Genomic DNA, 13,409 nt, shown 5'->3' with positions numbered 1-13,409 from the left:
CATGTCGATTTGTTCCTTTGCTGGGGTACCAGAAAGCAGGCGGCTCGTTCCCACCCTTGCTTCTGCTTCGGTGTCTGTGCCTTTGCTGTCGCCTGTTTCTTCGGCAGAATCAGCAGATGTAGCTAATTTGGAACTATAGCTACGTGATGCAGGGTTCCACATTGGAAGTCACTGCTTAGGAAAAGGATCTAGGTGGCATCATTGAGGATACGTTGAAACCCTCAGCTCAGTGTGCAGCGGTGGCTAAGAAAGCAAATAGAATGTTAGAAATTATCAGGAAAGGCATGGAAAACAAAGATGAAAATGTTATAATGCCCTTGTATTACTCTTTGGTACCTCGAATACTGTATGCAATTCTCGTCACTGTATCTCAAAAAAGATATAGCAGAATTAGAAAAGGTATATGTGTATACATGGCTTCCAATTTTTTCTCATGTGTATTTACTGTGAATATGCTATGAGGTCTCAAGGACAGGTTTGGAAAGTTCTGCACTAAGATGTGAAATATTTGTAAAGCTGTGATTTCCGACAACTGAGAATTGGGCTTTATGCATATAACATACCTGCTATGAGGTTCATAGAATAAATGCAGTCCGGAGAGCAGATGTAAAGTTTAAATATTACGCTGTGATAGTGTTGCATGCTACTACTGTATAGCCAGTGACATTTTTTTCTATGTTGGTTTTCTTACATTTAATTAATATTCTTAGGAATTACTTTGATCCTATTTGGAGGCACAGTTTTATTTTCACAACAAAAATATTTTATTACTGGATGAGAGTAGTTGGCATAATGCTGTTATCTGCTTCTCCTGCTTTGTGTCCTGCCAGATTCATATGATGCTTCTCCTTGGCAGCCATTCAGCCATATTGCAGTGCAGATTTTGATGGCTTGTCTTTGCCAACTCCATAGACTTGTGATGTGAAACACTCTACAGCAGGGGTGTCCAACCTTTTGGCTTCCCTGGGCCGCATTGGCCAAAAAAATTGTTTCTGGGGCCGCACAAACACGCAAACGCTGCAGCAAGACAGAGGAGGGAGCCAGCAAGATGGTAAACACCCGGGGGCAGCAGAGGAAAACACTGCATCGCCCTCAACCGGGGCCGCACAAAATACTTCATGGGGCCGCATGGGGCCCTTGGGCTGCAGGTTGAACACCCCTGCTCTACAGCAGTAACCAGCATAAACTAGGAATCTCTGATTGGGGTTATGAAGGGGCCTATCACAGGGTGTGAAGCTCCAAATTGATTTCTGCAGATGCCCTCTCCTGTCTGTCCCTCCTGTTCTACTCTGTCTGTATCATCGGTTTGTAACTTTTCCCTCACGTAACTGAGTTTTAAAATGCCTGATTTCTAGGGCAAGAGGCCCACGAGTCTTGAACACTTGGTTCTATTCCCAAACCTGTGAGATCTGGTGTAGAAAGTCTCCTTAACAACTTTTTCTGCTCCGTCTCCCAATTCTGTGAGCTGTGCTTCTGCTCTCCAGTTCTCTCTACATGTGAGATGGTAGGAGCCTGATTTCTCTGCTTGTGTTCATTTTTATTTTTATTGGGTATTTATAATCTGGTTAGAGGCTTTTTGGTACTGCAGAGGACATCAGTTTCCTGGTGCAGCTCTGACTGTGAGAAGACACAGGTGAGGGAACTGTAGTTAGCTGCAGGGCACATAGATAGCCAGCCTGCATGGACAGTTTTGAGGCTTGAGACTGGTCCCTATAAAGCCCAGCTCACTCCATGTTTTGTCCGCAAAGAATTTGAGCGCAAGCTGAGCGGCCCTGTTGTGGTATGAGGACCAGCTGTGTTTCCATCCCCCATAGTAAAGTGTAGACTGTTGGGGATCTGAGGTTAGGTCACTCTTATGGCCTGACTGGCAGCCCAAAGAAACATGCATCTAGACCTTTTTGAGCCTGTCTGAGGCAGAAATCTGTTTGTTTGCTGAAGTTCCAGCTAAGCAGTTTCCAGCACCAGCATGGCACAGTGAGTACTGGTTAGTGCAGCCGGGGGTTCTAAAATTAGGATTTGAGGGTCCCTAGGGTTAGATTATTGGTCCCTCCTTCCCTAAATCCTATTGTTTTGAGGGTTTTTTTTACCCTTAGCTATCGTGGTGGCCATCTTAGATTTCCCAATTTGTTTTAAAAGCCTCCATCTGCCTCAAAATACCTTGATTTTGGTTGAAATCAAGTTGGATGGACTCCTCAGGCCAGGATTCTTTGGATTCATGCCAGGTACTTTAGCTAGACTGTGAGCCTTCGGGAAGTTTTAAGTACCTGAATTTTATTGTAAACCGCTTAGATCTATAATATGCTTAAGCGGTACATCAAATGTTAATAAAACAAAAACAGATTTGCGCTGGATGGCTGGCTGAGAAGCGTACATGTGCCATGTGGCACATGAGGTGGGCAGGAACCACTGGTTATGCCTTTCTACCTCCTCAGGAGCCATGGAATTGCAGAGGAGAGATTTTTGATGCAAAAGTTTGCTTTGGGGCCTGGAATCTAAGATCTTGTGTCCTCAGTAAAGCGTAGTTTCACACATGCAAATAAGGCCCTGAAGGGACTAAAGGAGCCTCTGACAGGTCTCTCTGGGTATCCTGGGCAAGATTTTGCACTGGAATGTGTTAACATGATGAATAAAGAGTATTTAAATTTTAAAGAGATGCTCCGGGGTTTGCACCCAGGGTGGTTCTCCCTGAGGAGGCAGTTTCTCCAAAGAGAGGCCAGACCCATAGATCCAGTCAGAGGAGGACTGGGAGGATGAGGACTTGGACTCTATTCCTTTATTGTCCCAAAATGGGTCCTCTGATCTTGGAAGATGAAGGGTCCCAGCTGGAAGAGGCCAACCACGATGGGAGCATCTCTGGACCTCAGGGAGAATCCAGCAGTATGCCAGCTCTTTAAGTCCACTGACTTAAGGTTTTTTAGGGCAGGGAACACTTGACAGGTCATGGACCTGATGGGCCGCCGCGGGTGCGATGGACCTCTGGTCTGATCCTGGTGGAGGCAACTTCTTATGTTCTTATGACTTAATTGACATTGTCATAGAAGCACTATGGGAGTTGCAGCTGGAGCTACGCAGACCTCCACTTTGCAGTGCTCACTTATGAGCAGCACTAAAGCTCAGACACTTGCTTTCCTTCTCATCCTGACCATCACCAAGGTACTGACAGACTATTGGGATGCCCCAGAGGGGCCCTTTAGGATAGCTAGAGCTATGACAAAACTCTACCTATTGGATGCTGAATTTCAGCAGCTGTTTGTGCCCCCAAAGGTGGATTCCCTAGTGGCGCAGGTCACGAAGTGGACATCCCTCCCTTGTGAGGGAGGTGTAGTCCTGAAGGATATGCATTTTCGTAGAATAGACTTTGTCCTGAGAAGACAGTTTAAGACCGCAGCTTTGTGTCTAAAAGCAGTGGCAGTGACTTCTTATGTAGCGTGTACATGACATTCCAAGTTCTCACTTACCAGAGGAGAATGAAAACATCTACCTCAAATTTCTTCTAGTGGATGTGCTACGTGACCTGTTTAGGGTCCTGAATAAAGTATCTGCCTATACTATTTTGGCCCGTAGAATGCTTTGTATCAGACAATGGGCTGGAGATTTCACATTCAAAGCCCCGGTGAGCAGGTTGCCATTCAAGGGGTAGTCGCTCTTTGTGAAGGGATTTGACAATCTAATGTCCTATGTGACAGATTGTTGGCCTAAGTCCTTGCCAGATTCCAGACCAAGGGCCTCCAGAGCAGTGGGTCCCAACCCTGTCCCGGAGGACCATCAGCCAGTTGGATTTTCAGAATAGCCCTAATGAATGTGCATGGGGCAGATTTGCATGCTTGTCACCTCAATTATATACAAATCTCTCTCATTAAGGCTATCCTGAAAACCTGACTGGCTGGTGGTCCTCCAGGACATGGTTAGGAACCACTGCTCTAGAGTTTGGTCATGGTAATTTTCATGACTCCCAGCACTTTCGCCAAAATACAGGAGGACCTTCCACCCAGAGGGGGGTATGAGCTCCCAGCAATGGTTCTGAGCCATCATGTGGCCTCAGTCCTCCAGCTCCCATTCCTTCCCAGCTTCCAGGAAGCAACTATGATGCCAGATCGGTGGCCAACCCTCTATGGATAAGGCGGAAGGTGTGGAAGCAGATTTCTTCAGACCACTGGGTTCTGAAAATTATTCGGGAGGGGTACAAGCTCAGATTTTTTCAACCTCTCCCGAGCTTATTTGTGGACTCCTATGGGGAGACCAGTAAAGGCTGCCAAGGTCTGAGGAATGTTGAACAGGCTCTTAGATCTGGTACTCAGAGTCTATGCCAGATGAAGAATTGGGCTTATATACTTCATTGTGCTCAAGAGAGGCTCATTAGATTGGAGGCTTATTCTGGATCTAAAGTCTGTCAATGCTGCCCTCCAAAGTGCCATGTTGCTACAGTAGCACCCGAGAAATATTTGGCCTCACTGGATCTGATGAGGACTATCTTCATATTTCCATTTCTGGATCACTGGAAATACTTGAGATTCCATGTTCTGGAGCAACATTTCAAATTCTCTGCGTTCCCATTTGGACTGACCACGGTGCCTTGCACCTTTACCAAGGTGATGGTACTTGTGGCGGCCCACCTGAGGAAATTGGGAATACAGGTGCATCCTTACTTGGTTGATCTGAGCCTCATCACTGGATGAGGCAGAAGTAGTCCAGCTGTTACAACTCCTGGGCTGGGTCATCAACTTCCAGTAAAGCCACCTGGAACCAATGCACTCCCTGGAATGCCTGGGCATTTGCTTCGACACAGCAAAGGACTGTCTCTCCCTTCTAGAAGCACGATGGAGAATGCTGGCCATGGCATCTCCGATGGCATGACACTATCTGCAGGTCCTGGGGTCGGTGGTTTCTACCATAGAGGTAGTCCCCTGGGCTGGAGTGCACTTGCGGTCTCTCCAGGATTCTCTGTTGTTCCACTGGTCACCTTGGATGGATTCCTGGAAAAGCTCTTTGTGTGGACAAGGGAATCTTGTCGCAGCCTAGAATAGTGGTTGAAACCCCAAGCACTTTCCTGGGGAATGCCTTTGCAAATTTCCTTGTGGATAATTCTAACAGACATCAGCCTGTATGGCTGGGGAGCCTGCTGCAAAAGGTGCTTGGTTCAGGATTAATGGTCTCTGAGGCAGATAAAGTGATCGATTTAAACAAGTTGGAGCTGAGAACCATTTGGCTGGTGCTTCTAGCGCTGGTGAGCTCTTTAAGAGTCTGGGTGGTTTAAGTTTTTTTTGGGCAATGCCACGGCTGTTACTTATGTAAACAGACAGGGAGGCACCCAGAGTGCTCCCTTAAGACTGGAAGCTCAACTGCTGTTCCATGGGCAGAGACGCATTTATTAGCTGTGTCAGTAGCACATGTAGCAGGAGTGCACAACACGCAAGCCATGGGCAGAGACACATTTATTAGCTGGGTCAGTAGCACATGTAGCAGGAGTGCACAACACGCAAGTGAATTTTCTTAGTCATCACACCTCTGATCTGGAAGAGCGATCACTTTCCCAGATAGCGTTCAACTATATAGTGAGATGCTGGGGACGTCTAACGTTTGATTTGATGGCGTCAGTGGCCAAAAGAAGGTTGATCAGTTCTTCAGCCGTAGATACAAGCCAGGCACCACCGGCATTGACATGCTAGTGTATCCGTGGCTAGAGCAGGGATTGCTTTATGTATTCCCTCTGTGGCCAATGATATGCCAAGTTCTGAGAAGAATAAGCACACACCCAGGTCTCATAGTTCTGGTCATCCCCAATTGGCTGAGGTGCCCATGGTATGCAGATCTAGTGCATCTGCAGAGGGACAGGGGTTTCAGGCTATCCTGTTATTGGATGATAACTAATCTCCTTACATCAAGGAAAAAGACAACCTTATCAGCTTATGCAAAGACATAGGGGATTTTTCAGGGCTGGTGCTGTCATAGGGGTGTGGAGCATGTACATGCTCCAATTTCAGTGGTTTTTGAATTCCTTCAAGAGGGTCTAAACAGGGGTCTTGCAGTTGGTTCTCTTAAGGTATAGATTGCAGGGTTTTCCTGCTTTAGGGCTGGTAAGAACCAAAGGTTCTTACCAGATTCTTGAAAGAGGTGTTGCCAGATTCTTGAAGGGGGTGTTGCAGCCCCCCTCCCCCAATTCAACAGCCCTTCCCTGTGTGGAATCTCAATCTCTGCAGAGCACTGTACTAACCTTAATGGATCTCACTATCAAAACAGCCTTTTAATGGCGATTACCTCAGCCAGATGGATCTCGGAGCTGTAGGCATCATCCTGTAGAGAACCGTTTCTCCGAATCTCGGAGATTGTGGGTTTCATTGCATATTGTGCCTTCTCAAAGCTACCATTGGCAAAAAAAGTTTTCATGTTAACCAGGAGGTACGGCTTCCAGTGCTCAGCCCTACAGGGTCGATAAAACATGACAGAAGATTGAAACTTGTGGACGTAAGGAAAGTGCTTCTACGATATCTAGAGGTGATGAATGACTTCCAACTTTAAAATATCTGTTTGTCTTAACAAACAAGAGCCAGTGGGGAAGGTTGGCTTCTAAGACATCCATTTCTAGATGGATTTGCATAGCCATATATTGCCAGTGGGAAAGTCGTCTGTTTCACTAACACATTCTACTTCTTGGGCGGAGTCTTGAACAGTTCCACCTGAAGAAATTTGTAGGGCGGCTATGTGGGCTACCCTCCATACCTTCACAAGATTCTACAGGATGTATGCCCTATTTGGATCCTTAGTATTGTCAGCAGGCCTAGATACAGGGGACTGCTTTTGTATATCACAAGTGTTCAAGACTTTGGGCCTCTTGCCCTAGAATTATAGATTAGGTCATTTCTTTGATAATCTTCATTCTAGTAGAGGCACATCAGTCTTGAAGCCTGCCCTGTCATATGTTCAATTTAGCAGGTGTCTGGGTTCTTCATATCTGTCAAGTAGGTACTATAAGGAGGAAGATATATCTTCAGAAAGAAATATGGGAATCCCAAACTCTAAAACTGTTGGTGCATTCAGGTAGATGACTGGTTGGTTTCACCTTGTTGTGTTTACCACATTAAATTGTTATTGTATTGTTGGGTTCATTAAATGGTATCTCAAGCAGAACAGCCCAGTATACAAGGAAGTCTCCCCGGTCCCTTATCTAGTTAACCTTTTTCTTGTAGGGCTATCTGCTTTGATTCGAACTGGAGAGAAGAGGCCCAGCTCCTTAGGGTTGGCAGGCGAAGCAGAAAAAGTTAAAGAGGGTTTCTACACCAGATCTTACGGGTTTGGGAACAGAACCAAGTGTTCAAGACTGATGTACTAGAATGAAGATTATCAAGGTAAGAACCTAATCTATCATTATAGGTCTGTCGTACTTGATAATGGACGGCAATATAACACACATGCTAAATACAAATAAAAATATGTGATGCTACCGTATCCTATTTATCTTTTCTTACTTCCTTCCTCTAATCACTTCTGGTGATTTTCTACAGTACTTTTTCTCTCTATTGGCAGGATGCTATCTTATCATTATTTTCATTTCCCCTTTCTTTCCTTCTCTAGGTGGTGGACCCAAGAGAACACAGCCGACCCTTAGTGCTGTATTCACCACAGATGGAAAGCAAGCGCAGTCTTAACACTGTAAGAACTTGGGGTTGAGAAATGAACAGCCACTCCCCTTCTACCTACTGTTCATTTTTATATTATGTTTAATTTACCATAAATCATGCTTCCTATGCTTGGATACTTTGTCTGCCCTCAGGTACAAAGTTAGCAGCTTACACTGATACTACAAAGGCCTGAGTAACTAAGCTTCTACTCAGTCCCCTTTGATCACTGAGCTAGCTTGTGTACCTGTGTGTCCCATCCTTTCCGCTATGAGAATTGTCTCCTCTCACTTTTATCCATCGCTGATCTATCCTAGTTTTTGTGATCACTTTGAACAACATACATATACACTTCTTATTTTGTCTTTCATATTTCACTACTGTTTCCCCCCCCCCCCCGTTCTATATTTCCTAGCTTTGTGCAGTCTTGCTTATTTGTATGAATGATTCTTTATTCTGCTGAATTTTGTGTTAATCATTTTCTGTTCTGGTAGGCATAGCTAGAGAATGACACGGGGACAAATTTTTCCCCGTCCCTGCAGGAACTCAATTTCCCCATCCCCACGAGTTTTGTCGCTGTTCTTGTGCCTGCCCCATTCCTGTAAGCTCTGCCTTAACTGCACAAGCCTCTAACACTTATGATTTTAAAGTGTTTGAGTCTTGTGCAGATGAGGACGGAGGAATGGGGCAGGAACAGGAAAAGAACTCGTGAGGACGGGAAAAGTTGTCCCCATGTCATTCTCTAGGCAAAGCCATGGATTTCTAATGAGTAGCATTGTACTCACTAATGTTAGTATGCAAGTATTTCCAAGGGAGCAATGGTTTTAAAACCCTGCAGCAACAAACATTGGGAAGAGCAGGATGCTCTGCTTTGCCTTTGTGCAGCTTTTTAAAATCACTTTCTCTGGATGTAACAACCAGTGCCCTTTTATTTGTTGCCATCCTTCTAGATATTTTACAGAAGGCTCTGTATTCAATTGACCCTTTTGAAATATACTGTAGGAGCTAAACATGTCCTGATCTGAATCTTAATTCCTCCCTTGACATCCTATGCAAAATGGGGCTTTTTGTGAGGTACATTAAAACATCTGGAATTTTGTAAAGATCTTTCTAGATGTTAAATTTCACGCTGGCTCTTCATGTACAATGTGGTGGTTTTGCTGTAGAAGTCAGTATGTCGGCTCTTGCACCACAGTTGTCTCCAAAGAGCTCTGGCATTTCAGTTTCATATGCTCTTCTGTTAGTGATAAAGGATCTCAACCGCATAAATTTTAACTTTGCTCTCTTGCAGCAACCACCATGCCAAGTTCAGTCTGGGCCCGTAGCAGCCTCAACAAAATCCTATCCTATCCTATTCTCTTCAAACCAGAAGGCTAACTACTGGAATAAGTGAAGACAGAAAGGAAGGGGACCAGCACATGCCAATGGATTCACTCACCAGCAGTCCAAACTGCTTGAAACAGCAGCCTTCGTTTGCTTTCTCTAGTAAATGCACTCATTAGGGGGGGGACTGTCAAAACCAAAGTGAACCACATCCCTGACCACCTTGTCCCTGTCTTGGCACCACAGACTCCACCACCAGCACTCAGCTGCTGTCACCCTTTGTTCTACAGCATAGAGAGAGCAAGAAACAATCGTGTTCTGTTCTTGCCATCACCTTTCCGATAATAACTTGAATATGCCAAATCTCAGGTTGAGCTGGGGGGTGGAGGAAAAGCAGGATGATTAAATTTTTTTTTTTTTTTTTTTTAAATAAAGTAGAAGTCTGTAAATGGATCCTGTCTGCTTGGCGTGTGGTATGGCTAAGTGAGAAGGTGTCAATGGGGAACTTGCAGAATGAAGAATAGGCAGCAGAGACCGTGTGTTACCACTGTGCTTATAATACTTGACTTTGGGGCCAAAAGCTGGTCATATCTGCTACCTCGCTGCCACCTGGTTTAGCCCCAGCCTTTCACTGTTTTGAGATCCCTGCTCAAGTTGTCCCTCTGTTTTTAATGTTTCTATTTTAATATCTGCATTTAACTACACGGTGCTGCTTCTGAAATGTAATTATACATTTATTTGACTTCTTGCTGAATATTTTTACAGTAAACATATAAAATAAAGCAAAATGATCATATTGCATGAAATGCTGATAGAAACGGTGGAACCTCAAGTAGCTGAGAGACAGACACACAAATGTAAAGCATTGCATTCCAGAAACTATTGCACAGAAATAATCCAAGTACCCAAATGTTTACTTTTGCTTACATGGTTAAAATTCTTGGGAAAGGCATGCTCCCACAATGTCTCATTTTAGCTCAGCAGAATACTCATTTGAGCAAATAACTGCAAGGCTATACTTCAGGCTCTATATGTCTTTGGTAGATTGTAAAAGTGTAAAATGTAAGGGTCTGCTTCAGATTTTCCATTTCTTCTCATACTCCATCTGGAGGAAATGCACCAGCTAACAAAGTTTGTATCTGATATAGAAATACACACAAGGCCCTGTTAGGTCTGAACCAGGAGCGGTTAGGTCTGTCTTGATCACCAGTGAGGCTGATTAAATTCTTTCTAACGCCACCTTACCTTGTATGCATTTACTCATTCCAGTCCAAGCTGTTAGACCTTTTGGCAGACACTGTAGCCCTTTTGTATCCTGCAGTTGGATTTAATTTGAGTGGGGTGAGGAGCGGGAGTACCTTGTCGGTTTCTGGTCCACTGAAGAAGTGGGCATCTTTTTGTACAAACAGTCTGTTTCCTGTAAACAAGGTGACTCATATTTGAAGGAGGCCATGTCTAGTACACCATCATCATCTGTACTAATGAATCATTTGTATGCTTTGTATTGATCTTTATGAATTTTGTCCAATTTGGTTAGTTGAATCATGTACAGAATTCTACTACTATGCATATAAAGAAGCCATTATATTGTTAATGTGCCATGTTTTCTGTCAAAGTTCACTTGTATTTCAAGTATCTGCTATGGAGCATGAGATATCTGCTGATATATCAACACCAGGGGACAATGACACCGAGCAGCCAGGTTTTCCCTGACTAAAATATTTGAGCATCTCACTGATTTGTTCTAAATTTTGCCAATTTCACATTTAGTTGTTTTACAAATCTTATGGATTTTTCCAGTATATTGGCCATCGTGTGTCTTCATTAATGCATACTCTGACAAGTGGGCAGGGATCTTGATGGCTGACCCCTTCATGTTTTCCGATATCAGTGAGTATTGGTGCAGGTTAGCTACTAGCTGATAGACCATATAGTGAAAGCTAATATTCTTTGGGGATAGTTTTAGTCCCTGTTTGGAACTGTTCAATTTCAGTACAAGTGATTGGATGTCCCAGGAAGAGTTTTTGTCAAGATGTTATGCCAGAACCCAACACTGCTCTTTTTGTGACAGATCTCTTTGTACTTCAAACTAGCCACAAGGCTGTCCACAGCAATGTTCTTCATATTGTTAGAGAAACATGCATTATGTGCAGTATTTTAGACTTGTGTATCTGTGTCTTTGCTTGATGTTACAGTGAGGGGCACTGCACTTTAACCCTTTACATACTTTTGATTTTATCACTAGCCACAGAGCACTGTGACTTTAAGGGAAGGAGGGGCTAAAGAAGGATCATTGTAAAGTTTTTCTGAATAAATTGTGAAAAATTGTGCATTAATGTGTGCTGCAAGTGTTTTGTTTCTGATGTGCATGAGATGTCAGCTGATAGTATGCAAGGCTAGAAGATGGTGACACAGACCTGCTGGATCTCTTCTGTGAGTAGCCAGACAAGAACATTGTTTTCAGCATATCACTAACTTATTAAACATTTGCCAATTTTATATCAAGCTGTTTGGGTTGTTTGTTTTTTTTAATATAAGAGCAAGCTTGTGTAATGCACAGAATGAGATGTGGGGTGAATTTGCAACTTAGGAATGCATACTGTGACAAGTAGACGGGAAGTTTGACCGACTTCTTTTCAATACTAGTGATGCAGGTACTCTTTGCACTGATCTCTCAAGCAGGCAACCCTCCTGCCTCTCGCCCCCCATTTATTTTTTAAGCCTAGTGAAGGAGGTGTGATGTTAAAAGATTGTCAGGATTGTAAAGTACACTTTCTTGAGGCGATTGGAAGCCTTGGCCCTAGGGATTAAGATGGCAGCTGCAACTTCCTTTGTGGCATGTGCTTGCCAGACCCACCTATCTCAAGCCTCATACCCAGAGGCTGATGATCCCCAAATGCTTCTTTCTGGGGTGAATTATATAGCAGATGCTCTTTATGATATCAGAGTTATGAGCAAGGTGTTGGCCTTTGTGATCTCCACTTGACAGATGCTAGGGATCAGACACTGGGCAGGAAATTCTGCTTCTAAAGCTGAAGATATGAGTCTTGACTCGCAAGAACTGGCGGCAGACATTCAGCGAATGGCGCAGGGCCGGGCGGGAGCTCAAAGCTCGCTCCTGCGGGCCGCTGGTGGCGAGAAGGAGGGGCGCAGCGCAAGGCAGGAGCGCAGAAAGTTCACTCCTGCCATACACTGCTGGACCATCAGGGATGCGAGAAGAGGTACGCGGGGGGTAAAAAAATTGTTAGTATGGGACAGGAAACAGGAGGGATCCCTCCTCTCCTGGGTTACCACTAGACCACCAGAGGGGGAAGGAGGCTACAGGGCAGTAAGGTGGGACATGGTGCAGAGCCTGGCAGGGAGGAGGGACAGGGTGCAGAGCCTGGCAAGTAGTGAGGGGGCTGCATAGCCTTGTAGGACAGGGGGCTGGGTTCAGAGCCTTGCAGGGAGGAAAGGGGGCTGGGTGCAGAACCTGGTAAGTAGTGAGGGGGGCTGGGTGCAGAGCCTGGCAGGTGAGGGAGGGGACACTGGGTGCAGATCCTGGTAGGGAATGACACTTGAATATTAAGCCCCCGTCTTATATTCAAGTCAGCCACTGGGGGGATTTGGAGTCTCGACATATTTGGATCGACTTATATTCGAGTATATATGGTCATTGTGCCAGATCATCATGACCTAAATAATAATAATAATAATTTATTGTTTATATACCACCAAAGCCAAGGTAGTTTGAGGCGGTTTACAATAAAGAAGAGCTGGACATACAGCGAAAAAACAATGAAGTCTTTGAGTACCATGGTTCTGTCCCTTTATCTCACCTAGAATAAATAATCCAACTCCATGTTACAATGTTTTTCAGTATACCAGCTTGGATCAAAAATGCTGACAGCTTAATTCTTTAAAAAAAAATAAAAATAAAAATTCAGTTCAGGCCTGATATGCACAGCTATGTAGCAAAGCCTAAGTTTAACCTAACTTCCCTTTAGCTTACAGGCCCAAAACCACCCAAATATTACCTTAACATGCTAAGGCCTGGAAGTCCTTTCAACGCTGGTGCACTGTGGAGAAAATGAGCCCTTCTAAGCTCCAATTTCGGTAGTCTTGGACTTTTTGCAGGAGGGACTTCAGAAGGGTCTGAAAGTTCAGATAGCAGGCTGTTCTTGTTTCCAAGCACAAGGGGACAGAGGCTCTTTGGCCTCTCACCCAGATGTCGCCCGGTTCATTAAAGGGGCTCTTTGGTTGCACCCTTTCCCTTCCTGGAATCTTAACACTGTATTGCAGGGTCTCAGTAGACCTCCTTAAGGAAGGCTTCCCTTCTGGATCTTATGTCAAGATGGTATTTTTGCTGGCAATTATGTCAGCAAAATGAGTCTCCAGTTTGCAAGCTCTTTCCTGCAGGGAGCTGTTCCTCAAAATTATGGAAGCAGGGCTCTCCTTATGCATGGTTCCTTACCAAAAGTTGTCTCGGCCTTC

At 44.5% G+C, this 13,409-nt stretch overlaps 1 protein-coding gene across 1 annotated transcript in view; it reads left to right on the top strand.

Moving 5' to 3' along the window:
* DNAJC5G (DnaJ heat shock protein family (Hsp40) member C5 gamma) overlaps positions 1 to 11,272 on the top strand; it is an 84,425-nt gene extending 73,153 nt beyond the window's left edge. Inside the window, exons 5-6 of the mRNA XM_033936893.1 lie at positions 7,570 to 7,647; positions 8,905 to 11,272. Coding sequence (XP_033792784.1) covers positions 7,570 to 7,643 — 74 coding nt within the window. The 3' untranslated portion in view covers positions 7,644 to 7,647; positions 8,905 to 11,272. The remainder of the gene's footprint in view (positions 1 to 7,569; positions 7,648 to 8,904) is intronic.
* Positions 11,273 to 13,409: the final 2,137 nt, after the last annotated feature.

This window comes from Geotrypetes seraphini, chromosome 3 (genome assembly GCF_902459505.1).
Source record: "Geotrypetes seraphini chromosome 3, aGeoSer1.1, whole genome shotgun sequence".
NCBI lineage: Eukaryota > Metazoa > Chordata > Amphibia > Gymnophiona > Dermophiidae > Geotrypetes > Geotrypetes seraphini.
Note: the sequence above shows the minus strand (reverse complement) of the source record. Positions and strands in the feature narration are given on the sequence as shown.